At 39.2% G+C, this 13732-nt stretch overlaps 1 protein-coding gene across 4 annotated transcripts in view; it reads right to left on the reverse strand.

The window, feature by feature from the left end:
• The window catches only part of CEMIP2 (cell migration inducing hyaluronidase 2), a 57726-nt gene that overhangs the window by 5667 nt on the left and 38327 nt on the right, over positions 1–13732 (reverse strand). For all 4 annotated transcript variants that reach the window (XM_057402182.1, XM_057402179.1, XM_057402181.1 and 1 more), the window contains exons 11-19: positions 12113–12241; positions 10360–10448; positions 8314–8445; positions 7821–7856; positions 6965–7120; positions 2799–2976; positions 2106–2321; positions 1170–1378; positions 436–621 (exon numbers count right to left, since the gene is read on the reverse strand). In XM_057402182.1, the coding sequence (XP_057258165.1) occupies positions 436–621; positions 1170–1378; positions 2106–2321; positions 2799–2976; positions 6965–7120; positions 7821–7856; positions 8314–8445; positions 10360–10448; positions 12113–12241 (1331 nt within the window). The remainder of the gene's footprint in view (positions 1–435; positions 622–1169; positions 1379–2105; positions 2322–2798; positions 2977–6964; positions 7121–7820; positions 7857–8313; positions 8446–10359; positions 10449–12112; positions 12242–13732) is intronic.

Here is a 13732-nt window from a genome sequence, read left to right on the forward strand (position 1 = left end):
AGAAAGTAGGACTTCCTAGCACTTTTGAGAAGGCTGTAAATGGATTAGGATTTTCAGAGATACATTCTTAAAATGTTCTTGGAACAGGAAACTTCTTGGAAATGTCCAGAATTTTCAGGTTAACAAGAAGGCACAATTTTTCCTTAGAGACTTTTAAGTTACTTCCTGAAAGGCACTCCTCTGCAGCATGCCAGATACACATTTTTCCCAGGCATGGGGCAGGAAATATCTGTGGCAACAATGGTACTCTTGGAAAAATGACAACCACTGTAATTTGGAGATTCAAAGTCACATATTCTTTCAAACAGGCTTTCGGTTCCTTCACAACAGCTTCACTCTTATAAGGTATCTCAATCAGTTGCTTTTAATACTATTAAACTGGTCATTTTAACGTTAAAGAACATCTTCCAACACCATCAAGTTACAAGGAGTTACCCAGTACTGCTGTCAAAGTAAAACTTCTTGTCTGATCGATTCTTTTCAAGCTCCACCATTGAAGATACAGGCATGTAGCGCTCTACCTTGCTTGACAGAGCAGATGACCGCCTTTGGAAGGTTTCTAATACTATAACAAAATCTGTATTTGGTTGATAACAAAGACCAACACGAATCCAGTCATTCCTAAAACAACAGAAAAAAACCCCAATCAAAAAAACCCCATGATTTAACCTTAGGGACAGTTCAGATGACATGACACAGCAAACAAATCACTCAAAAAACAAGTAACAGGAACACAAAAAGCTCCTAAATGCTCAACCAGAAGATTTTTCTTTCCCTTTCTATACAGTCTGATTAAAGGTTACAGTAATTCTGATACTCTCAGAATATACTTAATTTTATACTTTAGACATTTAATAAGTTTTTCTGACAACAAAATCAAGTATGCTAAACTATTCAACTCCAATCCTGCTCAACTTCACTATTTGCACACTTTGTTCTCCAAAGGATTTTCCTAAAAGACACTGTACTGGACAAAAATTTAACTTTAGGTGCAGGTCTACTGTTTCATCCCTTGCTTTTCATACTCTAGCATTTGTAATCACAAAAAAAAAAAACCAACCCAAGATCCAATCTTACTGATGGTGGCAAACTCTCACAGATGTTAATTCTGCAGAACATTACTTCAGTACTGCCTTATGGACCAATGACATTAAAGAACATAAACATACTTGTTGAAGTTAATGAGATAAAGATAGGTGACATTTGGAGCTTTTCCATTCCAATGTATTGTGTAGCCCTTTTGGAGCATCACTACTGGCTGGTACTGTTGAAAGACAGCTCTCTGATTAATACCTCGGAGAACCATGGGGCTGGCTGGGTACTCATCTCGTACAATAGTCATGGACAGATTCTGTCCATTCCATGTTTGGACATAAACCTATATGGTATTAAGAAGGATAAAAGGAAAAAGGAAAGATTAGGACACTGTGCAAAAAGAAATAGTGAATAATAATCAGTAATTATCCAAAAAGCTGCAATTTGATGTTCTGAGTCACGCAATACAAAAACCTCCTGAAGAAAAGGACTATTAAAAAAAACCAAAGTATTGTAGATTTTGCCCATTTTGCAGACAAAAAACAGAGGGAGGGAGAGAGGGAGGGAAAAAAAAACAACCCAAAAAAGTAGAATCAGCTATGGTACTTGGCCAAAGTTGTATAGAACAGGAACCAGAACATGAATCAGATCTGCGTGAGATTTGTATTTACAGGTGGTACTTAACATCTCAAAAAAAACCCAACCATAATAAAAAAGCACCCCTTAAAGCCCCACGCTGTGAAAATAAGACAGACAGCTCCAGTGGGAGAAAACACCTCCAATGCAAAAATGTTCTTGTGGATAGGGCTACAACATAGAACTGCTGGCATGCATACACATTTGGTTTTACCTTGCAGCATATAACACTGTAGTCCCAGTTTGCGTGCTGAAGGGAAGATGATATACACAACTGACTGAAAAGTGTAATGTTCATAAAAGTATTTTTAAAACTTTGAGGAATTTCTAAATTCAAAGACAGCTGATTTTGCAGTTGTTAAGACCTCCCCTGCCCCTCACAAGTTGTTTGTATTGTAGATTTGCCCCAAACAGAAAGGTTCAGGAGTACTAGCCTGTGCATAGGTCCCACTGCAAACCACTCCACTCCATTCTGTAATATTAATGCATTTGGGGTGTTGAATCAAGTAGTTATCCATTCTGCCCACATAGGTATTCTTGTAGTCAGTCACTGAACCATCTAGATCATGGAATATTGAGTTCTTGTCACCATCCAGATCTCCTTCTTCAAACCAGGGACCAGGTTTTCCAAAGAAGGCTTTCAAAGAAACCTGGCAACAACAATTAAAATATTTATTTTTCTCCCCAGACAAAGCACAGACTAACACACTTGCACACCTGCAGAATCATAGGAATTTAACAAAGTTGATTAAAAACCTTATCGAAAGGACAGAAAAATAGATACTTTGATTTTTAGTAACAAGCCCTGGCCAGGTCTTACTTCTGAAATGCTAATATTTGCAACTGAAAATTCTATTAAGGATATACCATACCTTACAAAATCTCCTTTCATCTTTCCCATTAGCCATGAAAGAGATCATTATTGCAACATAGCCTACATCTCCGTTGGCATTACTTTTTTGTTCCGGAGACAAAGGATACACCCTGGTGACTTCTAACCAAGAAAGAAACTCTCTAGCAGGGATGTATGGAAAAGATGACCTAGGGGTGGCCCTTGGATGTTTTTTTTAACTACAGCAAGAATAAAGCCATTTACAAGAATAAAATAAAACTTGCAATAAACTTACATTTGGACCAAACTTCACAAGAGAAATGTTGTTTTTTGGTGTCATCTGCCATGGATTTTTCATTAAGAATCCAACTGCACTGGTAAATCTGTCTGGAGTTGGTACAAAGTTTTTGAATGTGCACTTGGTAAGGTGAATAGGTCCATCATAAATTTGAAATCCTCTGATTGGAAATGTCCTGTTAATGCAAGTAAATATTTATACCATCTTGTAACAAAACCCATGATAAGCCGGAATCTGTGTTGTAAGTACATTTCCTCTCAGAGGAATCAAGAGAGCAACATTTAGAGAATGACCTGGAGGTTAGATCTTAGTAAAGGAAAACTTTTCCTGTGCTTATCTAATGCATCTACCCTCCCACATACTCTAGTATTTCCTGATAGAAGTGCTATCACTTCGCAAATGTGCCCCTTCCCCAATACTGAAAATACAGCAGAATAATACCACCTGGTCTTTGACTAATCATGGCAACTGGGAGAAGTGCCTGCAGACTGGAGGAAAGCAAACATGACTTTTAAGTTGAAGAAAGAACACCCAAGGAACTGAAGGCTGGTGAGCTTCAGCTTGATCCCCAGGATGGTGATGGAGCAGCCAATCCTGAAAACCATTTCAAGGAACAGAAGGACAAGAACTCAGCAGGAATGGTTGAGACCCAGTCCCTTGGGAAACAGTACTGAAGGACAAAGGGGTGCAGGAAGCCTGGACACTCCTTAAGGTGTCACCAAAAGTCAGGAGAATAAAACTCCTTAATAACAATGTAGCATTAAGAAGCAAGCGTTACTTATTATGGTGCTGGATGCACAGGGGATAGCTCCTCCTAACACGCATGCCAGTTCTTATAGGTTTCTTCCTTATAAGCATCCATCTCATACATATATTCCCAGAAATCTTATACATATTATAATTTATTCCCAGAATTAATTAACATGAGTTAACTACTCACTAGAATATGCGCAGTTTATTTTAAGTAAGGGTCCCAAGGGTCTTTGGGACCCCCGGTGATCGTATCTTTGTTGACCTCCGGTTGAACTTTTCTCACCTTCCTTTTATGGCCTTAGGCTGGCCTCTCTTCTGACTTTGTGAAGAATGGTTCCCAGTTCATTGAGCTGGAGAGGCACTTTGTGAACAACAGTTCCTAGTTCAGGGAGCTGGATAGGTAAAGAATGTTCTTTACCCATTGTCTTGTTCCTCCTTGACATATGTATGGTATTGTTTGGTTAAAGTTCAACTTGGTGGTTTGCTTCAGCTAACAATCAGTAAAACAAGTCCTCTCCTATCAAAGGCATGGGAGCAGGCAGTCCCCATGTGCTGAAAGCCTAACCAGCAGAGAAGACCAGCCTGGTTGAACAGATACAGCTAGAACTCAGGAAAAAAAAAAGAGAATCTATCACCAGTGGAAAAAGGGACTGCTACCCTAAGAGGAGTACAAAGATAATGCTAGGTTATGCAAGGAGAAAATTAGAAAGGTGAAGGAACAGCTGGAACTTAATCTGCCTGCTACTATAAAAGATAATAAAACATATTTTTACACATAAATTAGCAATAAAAAGGTGGGCCAAGGAGAACCTCCATCCTCTACTTGATACTGGGGGAAACCTAGTGACTGTGGATGAGGAAAAGGCTGAGGTACTTAATGCCACCTTTGCCTCAGTTTTTAATAGCCAGACCAGCCACCCTCAGGGTACTCAGTTCCCTGAGCTAGATGACAGAGATGAGGAGCTGACTGAAGGCCCCATAAATCAGGAGGAAATGGTTAGAGACCTCCTGCTTTACTTAATCATATACAAATCTATGAGGCCAGATGGGTTACACCTAAGAGTGCTGAATAAGCTGACAGAGGAGATGTATCAGTGATCTGGATGAGGGGATTGAGTACACCCTCAGTAAATTTATGGACAACATCAAGTTGGGTGGGAGTGTGATCTGCTGGAGGGTAGGAAGGCTCTGCAGAGAGATCTGGACAGGCTGATTGATGGGCCGTAGCCAATCATATGATGTTCAACAACGCAAAGTATAATGCATTTGGGTCACACCACCACCAAGCAACACTACAGGCCTGGGGAAGAGTGGCTGGAAAGCTGCTTGGTGGAAAAGGACCTGGGAGTGCTGCCTGATGCCTGAACACAAGCCAGTCTGTGCCCAGGAGGCCAGAAAGCCACCAGCATCCTGGCCTGTATCAGAAATAGCGTGGCCTGTAGGTAATGGCCTCAAAGCTGCACCAGGGGAGGTTTAGATTGGATATTAGGGAAAATTTCTTCGTCAAAAAGGTGATCAGGTACTGGCACAAGCTACCCAGAGAAGTGGTGGAGTCACCATGCCTGGAAGTATTCAAAAAACCATATGTATGAGGCCCTTAGTGACACAGTTTAGTGGTGGACTTTGCAGTCCTGGGGTAACAGTTGGACTTGATGCTCTTAAAGGTCTTTTCCAACTTAGTTGATTCTACGATTCTGTGGTAATGATTGGAATGGATTCATCAAGGAGCAGTCATGCTAGACCAACTTGATAAACTTCTGTGATGAAATGACTGGCCTGGTAGCTGAGCGGACAGCAGTGGACACAGTCTACCTAAACTTCAGCAAGGCTTCTGACACTGTCTCTCAAGATTCTCATGAAGTATGGAATGGATGACAGGACAGTAAGGTGGACTGAAAACCAGCTGAATAGCTGGGTGCAGAGGGTGGTGGCATGAAGTCTACCTGGAAGTATCTAGTGGTGCATCCCTGGGGCCACTATTCAATCTTGTTCAACATCTTCATTAGTGATCCGGATGACGGTGCTGAGCACACCAAGTCTTCAGAGGGCAAAAATCTGCAAGGAGCAGCTAATACACCAGAGGATTGTGCTGCCATCAAGGCAGACCTCAACAGGCTGCAGAAATGGGCAAATGAGAACCTCATGAACTTCAACATGGGTAAGTGTAAAGCCCTGAACTAGGGAGGAACAATCCTACACACCAGTGAAAAGGACTTACAGGTCCTGGTGGAAATCAAGCTGAGCATAGGCCAAAGAAGTGCCCTTGCTTCAAAGAGGTAAATGGCATCCCAAGCTGCACTGGGAGATGTGTCATCAACAGATTGAGGAAGGTCATCCTTCCCATCTGCTCAGCATTGGTGAAGCCACACCTAAAGTGCTTTTCCCCAGTATGAGACAGGTATGGAGCTGCTGGAGAGAATCCAAAGGCTACAAAGATAATTAAGTGGCTGGAGCATCTCCCACAAGAGGAAACATTGTGAGACCTCAGACTGTTAAGCCTGGAGCAGAGAAGGCTCAGATGGAAATCTCATCGATGTATAAGAATCTCTGAAGAGAGGGTGCAAAGAAGTTGCAGCCAGACTCTTTCCAGTGGTACCCAGTGACAGGATCACAGGCAATGGGCACAAGCCGAGAAACAGGAGAGTCCTCCTGAACATAAGGAAACACTTTTTCCACTGTAAGGATGGAAAGCACTGTAAGGATGACTGAGCACTGGCACAGGTTACAGAGAGGTTGTGCAATCTTCATCCTTGCAGATGTTCTAAAGCTGCTTGAACACGGTCCTGGAAAACCAGCTCTAGGTGGTCCTTCTTGAGCAGGGCAGCTGGACAAGATGACTCCCAGAGGTCCCTTTCAATCTCCACTGTTCCATGATTCTGCTCAACTACATCTCATTTACCACCATCACATTAAAAACTTCTTGCTAAATGGCTAAGCAGCAAAAAAACAGGGTGGACTCTACCTACCTTATCTTTCTTGCCTATTTCGTGTCAGGGGCAGGATCTGGCACTACGTTAAACGAGTACCACAGCAAGCCAGAAAGAAAAGGATCATGATCACAGATTGGGATTTGTCATAGAAAGAATATAGCCTCTAGTCCTAAACTGACCCTTTGAAACCCTGTTACCTGAAAGCTTTTTCCTTCTCTCTTCCAGGCCCAAATGTTGTTTAAAACTAAGGTTTCAAGAAAGTAGAACAACTTTATCTACGGAAAACTGACCTGTAGTAGAACCAGATGAAAACTGGCTCAGCAAAAAGGTGAGAGTGACACTGCTGCACACAAAGTGTTAAAAATGAGTGACACCTTCAACAGAGCCTTAGCCTCTCACAGCTCAAGCGAAAAGGGTGTTTATATCTGACAACAGAGAAAGTTTCTTGTATCATTTCTACCTCACCCGTAACATACTTACCGATTTCTAGGCAGAGTGCGTGCCTTGTTGTCTATCCCGCCAGTTCCCGCATATTTATTTTGGCCGCCTAAAAACCCGTAATTCTTGCTCTCACCAATGAACAGAGACTCAGATACCTCCTGACTGGCACCTTCATCATTTGGGAAGCTCCCATCACTGTCAAAGCAACATCAGAGATTAGCTTTTAGCCTCCCCAGTAGATGAAAACACCGAGGCATAGTCCTACTTTTACTTCTGTAACAGTCCTGCTAAAGCAGAGCAGTCTAGACTTCATGTACAATACAGAGAAAAATAAATTTAATCATTAACAGTATCATAGGCTGTTTGAAATGCCAGCAGACAGCTGAGTGTTAAATTTTTTATCTCCCTCTGTAGTGCAGCATTCTTTAACAGCCTACTTTTGCAGTCCTAGAACCAGCCTGCCATAACCTAAATGGCATCAATTTTGGCTTATTCCTTAATTTACTTGGTTCTGTTTTGTTAGAAAGAGACTCTGCCCCCTTCAAAATGCTCATCTTCTTTCTTTTCCATTACTTGCTTTCAATTGTTCAGGAGGAAAAATCAAAATGCCTAAGGAATCATACAATACCAAAAATATGTGGATAAATGTATCCCTTCTGGCAAAAAGGAAGGAAATTGTGGTGTAAACCAAGCACAGGTTGAAGTGAAGTGCAAGCTTTGGCAGCTGCGTCAGCTTACAGCCTTTATAACATCAGTGCACTACTCGAAATAGAACTAGGCCCAAAAATAAAACTATGACTTTATGAAAGTAAACCTATTAATTTTAATAGATGGATGTATATTTTCTAAGATTCTAGGCAAGAAAAAACAGAAGTGATTAACATAAAGTACTTACCTAGCAAATGTCAAACCTATTCCATTGTCTGCAAACCTAAAAGAAAGTTCAAAGCTTCAGTCATATTTTCGGGATTATCCTACAACAAGCTACTATAAGAGCACACCCTGCCATGCACAGAAAAAAAGCCTTAATTTTTCTATTAATGGAATTTAGAACCAGCACACACTTAACACATATAAAAATGATGCTGTTAAAAAAAACCCTGTTTTACCACAGATACCTCAGTATAAACTTACTGTCTCAACCAACTTTTAGAATTCTTTTTACTACATAGTTTCTTTTTGCCTTTTAAGGAAGGTTCTCATCTAACCACATATAAACTTGTTTCATTTAAAGTAGTGGAATGGTGTGAAAGCTGTTCAAGATACTGAGAAGTTCCTCGAGGTAAGCATTAGTCTTTCCTTACAACCCTGTTGTAATGCATTTTCATGAACAAAGCTTCGGGGGAAACTTCTTAACAACATGCAGCTGTTTGCTTCTGGATACCCACCCAGAGTTTTGAATGAGGATATCCCCTCCCCTGACCCACGCCCCATGATCATTGTTTTTGAAAGAGATTAATCTGTCAATCAGGGCAGCAACTCGGGGCTTTTCAGGGTCTGCATCTTGATGAGGTCGAAACCTGGGACAGATAAAAAAAACAGAAACTCAACATAAGAATACTGTTTGCTTTACACATGTGATACATGCTGGCCTGAGAAAGCCTGAAAGATAAAGACTCATGCTCATCTGATGGGCAAAATCCACTCTGCTTCCTGTTTGCAATTACAGAAGCCAAAAACCAGGTGCATCTCAAGCTCTCTATTTCGGGGAATGGTTTTGGGGGGTAAAAAGAAGCAGGAACATAAAACTTCTCTTTTTCAGTAACTCTCACAGACTTTTGCTCAATCTCCCCGAGTTCCTTTAGCTGCATCTCACCTGCTTTTATCCCCTTGCTTTTCATTTTTGCTCTCTCCAAAGTACTCTCTCCCAACTTGCAGCATTAATGTCAAAGTTTGATGGAGGGAATTAAAGCTCCTTGGAAGGATACATAGGCCTGACATGCACTATAAAGGCTGGCAGCTTGTCTAAATGCTCTTTCAAATCTTTCAAACTCTTCTGATGTCGAGGAGTGCTCCTTCTTTGAGTACACTCAAGATACTTTTCTGTTCCAACCCAGACACTCCACATTGCTATCAAGATGGTCTCATACAGAAAGTTATGGCTGGAATCTATTTTAGACAACAGGAAGAAACAACCTGATAAAAGGCTGGTGGAAGCTTTCACTTAACTATTTCTAACAAAACTATTTCCAAGCAAAAAGTAATCAATTAAGAAAAAGATTACAAAAATCCATTTTGAGGCACATAAAGAAATATATGTGTCCTTTATCCCAATCACTTTGTACTCCAATTTCACTCTGCCCTGCCTCCCCCCAAGGGAGGAAGGGAAGAATGGGTAATTTTTATTTTTCTTTTTGTTGAGAGTGTTGGGCTCCTCAATTAATGTTTAAATGCCTCTAGTTTGGGTCCATGTACAATAATTAGTGGCCTCATGTATTTAGAGAGTGCCTTATTACTTCTTTGGCTGCTGCAAAACCTGAAACCCATCTCTCATGCACTGACTTTCTCGCATCCTCTTCTGATGCCCTGTCAACACATTACAGGTTCTCACAGCTCATTTTGCCCCTCATACGTTCCTCTTGTCCAACTGTTTCGAAGGATGTAATCCACAAGGATTATATAAGTTTTCCATTAAAACATCAAACTAGTGAGTTCTTGTCCAAATCATGAACCAAGTATTGCCAAAACTGGGAACTATTCTCTCTGCACCTGCAACTATCATTTAACTTCCTCATTCTAAAAACAGGTCAATCAGAACTAAAGATATTCATATGAGTTGTATTGTCAGCCTTAATGCTTAGTTGTTATAATAAAATGTTCAGATACAGTTGTTGTCATTATACCATTATCCCAGGCTATTTTATTTGAAGTTCAGGGTAAGAGTAAGCAGGCACAGGGTAACATGGAATTTTTCTAAACTCTCCATAAACTATCTCACTTTGTAAACTAAAGAAAATGTGGTTGATTGCTCCATCTCTGCAAAAAGCCTTCAGTAAAACTACCACTGACTTATAATCTCCAAGTCCAAAAGGTATGGCAGGAAGCATTCAGTGGTAGGAAAGCCAAGCAGAGGTATTACTTGGCTCTATTAAGCCTTTTTCTAGTAATTATTTAAAACCGAGACATAAATCAGAAGAGCAGATTTTAAAGACAGTAAGCAGCAATTCCATAAAATACTTTAAGCACGACAGTGGAACATATTTGAAATGATGTCTCCTAAGAGGCTGAAAACTACCCTGAGCAAGGGTTCAGAAGTTAACAGCTCCATGCTCTGATGTTCCCAAAACAGATAAACAAATGGAGGAAGAATATATTAATTTATTGTTCTTATTTATAAATAATTATAGTTTTAAAAATAGTTTTCCTGATGTGAATGTAAGAGCAAACTGAGAACTTTGTGATTCTTCACTCACTTGAAAGAAAATATCCTTTACCTTGCATTGTTATCCAAACAAAGATATTCTCTGGGATCATCAGCGCTAGCATTAGTTGTTTTAACACCTTTATCAATGAACAAACCAGCCTGAAACAAGCAAGGAAAGAAAATTCATGCAACCCAAAACTAAAATCTAGAGCAACCACTACATTTTTAAACTTTAAATTTTACATTGCATTCGATTCACACATTAGAAACTTCCAGATCTATTTGTCCTTAACTGACATATTGTCTAAAGGAAGAAAAACATGTTTCCACTAATCTGGGATTTAAAAAAAAAAAAAAAAAGAGCAATGGCAAATCATTACAGTTCATTTCAGACTTCTTTCACAATGTCTGACTATTTGAGGTTTTGCACTTATTTCCAGATGCTGTTCTGGAAAATCAAGAATCCAATTTTGAGGTGAATTCAAAATATTCTCACTAATGGGGGTAAAAAAAAAAAACAACAAACCACCAAACCAAAAACCCAAATCCCACACTGTGAAAAATGCTTTGTATTTAAAATTATAAATTACCTTCACCACTGAAATGGATTTTTGCCCAAGCAATCACCAATTTGAAACTCAATAATCCACTATGAAATAATTGGAGAAAACAGAAGCAGAAAGAAGCACAAATATGCATTCATCCTGACTAACATACACAAATACCTGCAGGTACTTCCACATCTAATCCAAATTACGATTACAATTGAAAGTTCCTACATGACTGGATCCTTAGACCTACCAGTGGAGTTTGCCCTTTTAATATGGAATTTTAGCACACAAATCGCTACTCTTGTTTGAAGATAGCATGACCCATACAGCTGAAAAACTTTTTCTTTACAATGCGGTTTTGTATTCAGTGTGTTTTAATTCCAATCTGAACAAATGCCCTGCAGTCCCAAACACACCATTAACACAACTTCTGTGAAGCAGTGCATCATTTTTGGTATCCCCAACACCCAACTGACAAGTAGAATCAGTTTCACTTGGTAAAAAACAAAATCCACTACTGATCCTGAAGTTTACTATATAAACTTCGAACACAAATTAATATTTCGATGGCTTTGTAAACGTCATTAGATTTATACATATACATATGCACACACACAGACACAGAGCGGCTAGATTCCAAATGAAATAATTAAAGGACTTAGTTGCATGTGAAAAAATTACAGTAAAGCCACATACATGAAAGTATGTATGATAAAACTATGATTCCATTCTAAAACAATGCTGGATGCCTGTAGCTAGGCTGAGAACCCTCAAAAAAAAATGTTGCCAATGGCAGGGCTCCTGAAGGTAACCTAGAAGCATAATCTCTATTCGGAGACTGCCACCATGTGTAAACACCTAGGTTACTGTACATTAGAGACTTAGGAAGAAAGTCACAGCTGTTCCAGGAAGCTATTAGATGAATGACAACTACAATAAACTTTGATGCTTCAAGGGTCAGCTTTCTCTGGAGTAGAAAACAATGCCATCAGTAAGAGAGTAGCATCTGAAATGCTACTTCTGAGAGAATTTATTTCATTTGAAGCATTCATTGATTTTAGTTGGGTTCTGCCTTAAGAGGATATTAAACAGTTAATACCTGAAATGTGGCAGGAAACTATACACATGATTATACACCTTTCTACAACACCTAGATATGATAATGTAGTTCAAACACAGCATGAATCCATCAGGTAACCAGCTTAAAATGTAAAAAGACAATTCCCAATTTAGAATATTTACGTATTTTTTTTTAATGAGATAATAAATTACCTTAAAATTAGAGTGAACCCTGTTGTTATAGAAGATTCCTAGGGGTGTAAGCTCTGACTTGGTTTCAGTGGCCACACTATGAGAATCACCTGTAGCAATCCTGTGGAACAAATACCATATTCCAGCATCCTGCAAGCAAGAAAAGAGTGAAGTTACTTATAAGTGAATCTGATACTACTATCAGCGCCGATCTATCGAATCACAAAGTAGGTGTATGCTAAGTGGAACTTGGATATTTTAACTAAGGAAGTGAATAAGAACATAGCTCAAACCAACTGTGCACTATGGAATATATTTTTCAAAACAAAGTCTTCAAACACCTCTCCAGGGAATATGTGGAAGTTTGCAAATAAGGCTATATTCTAGTGAATAATGTGCACTATAAAGCGTTTTGCTTTTCAGGGAAGCCATTTAACACAACACATTTAAGATCCTCTAATATTTCAAGCCAGAAAAGCATCAGAATTAATGTAACTTTTGCATTTTAGTTGCATTTCATTACATACACTTGATTTTCCTTTGTTTACTAGTAAATCATACTGTTTACAGTAAAACACTGGAAAACCCTCCTCTCCTCTTTACTGCTGCAGTCTAACTAAGGTTTGTTCATCTCTGCTTACATCGTAATTTAATGACACAGCCAAAAAACCCAAAAGAGCTTTCAGAGGAAGGGAAAAAAAAAGCACATCAAGAAGTCTGGCCAGTTCAGAGCACTGTGCCAATAAAATGCAGTAATAATTTCAGCATCTGTTCATTTTCTCCACTTCTTCAACATCCCCCTGCTTTTAAAGAAGCTGGAATTATCTGCTAAATGAGATCAGTAAAAGTCCGCTTTTCAACCACAGATGAGTTCACAAGAGATAGCATCAGGACATCATCTCCAGAACAGATACCTACAAACATGAAAAAATTTTGCCTGACTACATGGTCTGTGCCCTTATAAAATTAAAAATATCACTGCATAAGGCACATTAAAGGGTTAAACAGTAGTTACAGAAACACTGTATACCGAGTGCTCATTTTCTGAAAAAACAGTCATCATCCTCTTGTTAAAGAAAGATGGATAAAGCCAATTCATTCTGGCTTCAAAGATTCGATGCGTTTCATTCAGAGTATACTCATTTTCCAAGCAGTCCTGGAAACTCTGCTTCTCAGTAACATATTCCCACCCGTAATGATGACACACTTTGACATTTCTAGTGATTAACAATTCCAAAGCAAATGTGGATGTTCCATTAATAAAAATACCAAAATCTTACTTCACATATAATTAAATACAGCTCTGTGCTTGGCAGGCTCAAGTAATTCTCATCCAAAACATATTCCGATGCTTGGAAAAAAGTTTAATAAACTTAAAAGCTCCTTAAGCACTTGCAAGCATTCCAAAAAATTAAAATTCCACCACCACCACCCTCCAGCTCAAACAAAAGAAACATCTATTGCTGATACACCCTTACAATAGGCTTCATTGTGTAACAAACGAGATGGGAAGGCAATGGAATTATTTCATTTGCTTGTGAATTGTTATAGTTTAAACCAGCAAAAGCTCTACAGTGCAGAGTTTGTATCAACACAGTTGGAGTATTCTGTTTCTGAAACATAATAAGCTGTAGCCCCTTT

Source organism: Pezoporus wallicus, unplaced genomic scaffold (genome assembly GCF_028554395.1).
Source record: "Pezoporus wallicus isolate ANWC-B61680 ecotype Strahan unplaced genomic scaffold, APGP_CSIRO_Pwel_v1 contig_6275, whole genome shotgun sequence".
Lineage (NCBI taxonomy): Eukaryota > Metazoa > Chordata > Aves > Psittaciformes > Psittacidae > Pezoporus > Pezoporus wallicus.